The sequence below is a fragment of the Penaeus monodon genome, chromosome 24, assembly GCF_015228065.2.
Source record: "Penaeus monodon isolate SGIC_2016 chromosome 24, NSTDA_Pmon_1, whole genome shotgun sequence".
NCBI classification, from domain to species: domain Eukaryota; kingdom Metazoa; phylum Arthropoda; class Malacostraca; order Decapoda; family Penaeidae; genus Penaeus; species Penaeus monodon.
Window position 1 is genome coordinate 35,719,746 of NC_051409.1, and position 605 is coordinate 35,720,350.

At 40.0% G+C, this 605-nt stretch overlaps 1 protein-coding gene across 2 annotated transcripts in view; it reads left to right on the top strand.

The window, feature by feature from the left end:
• The window catches only part of LOC119588745, an 18,758-nt gene that overhangs the window by 4,703 nt on the left and 13,450 nt on the right, over window positions 1–605 (top strand). Inside the window, exon 2 of one of the 2 annotated variants that reach the window (XM_037937384.1) lies at window positions 135–243. The exons of the other annotated variant lie outside the window; for it this stretch is intronic. Coding sequence (XP_037793312.1) covers window positions 165–243 — 79 coding nt within the window. The 5' untranslated portion in view covers window positions 135–164. The remainder of the gene's footprint in view (window positions 1–134; window positions 244–605) is intronic. 2 annotated transcript variants of the gene reach the window in all.

A 605-nucleotide genomic window follows, 5' to 3' on the forward strand; every position in this document is an offset into this window, starting at 1 on the left:
CCCCCACTATCATTCTCCTTCAGTATTCACACATTATTTCAGGTACCTCTAATGAAAGTACTTATAAGGACCCTTAATATACAAATTAACCCTGCTTATTCCTTCCAAAAATGCAATATTGTATTATCTGTTAGATAACAGGTAGATGACAGGCAGAGAACAGAATGACCAAGAGAGCTCAGACAAGTACATATGATCACCACCAAAATAGCGGGGAGGCCAGACATGTAACAAGTATTTTTTGTAAGTGAAGTCTACTGTTCTTGATGCTGTGGTTGTTGCTGTGAGTGTCTTTATGTCTGTGGCCTGCCGTGTGTTTAGGGCATAAAGGAACTATTTTCTCCCTCCTTTTCTTCTCCTTACCAGAAAGTGTGAAATGTGCCTAGACATTCTTATTTTTATGTAGAGGTGAAAAGGAAAACCCACTGTGTGTTATGTTTTAGTTTTTTTCCCAAGTGCTAGTCTTCATCTTCTAAACTTCTTTGATTTGTTTGCCAGACTTGACCTGACTTGCCCTTCGTCTCCATTGCCCTCAACTGCATTCAATAATTTTGGCTGGATGAGGGCTTGTGTCTGTTTGCGCTCCTGTGTCGATAAGACTAAGA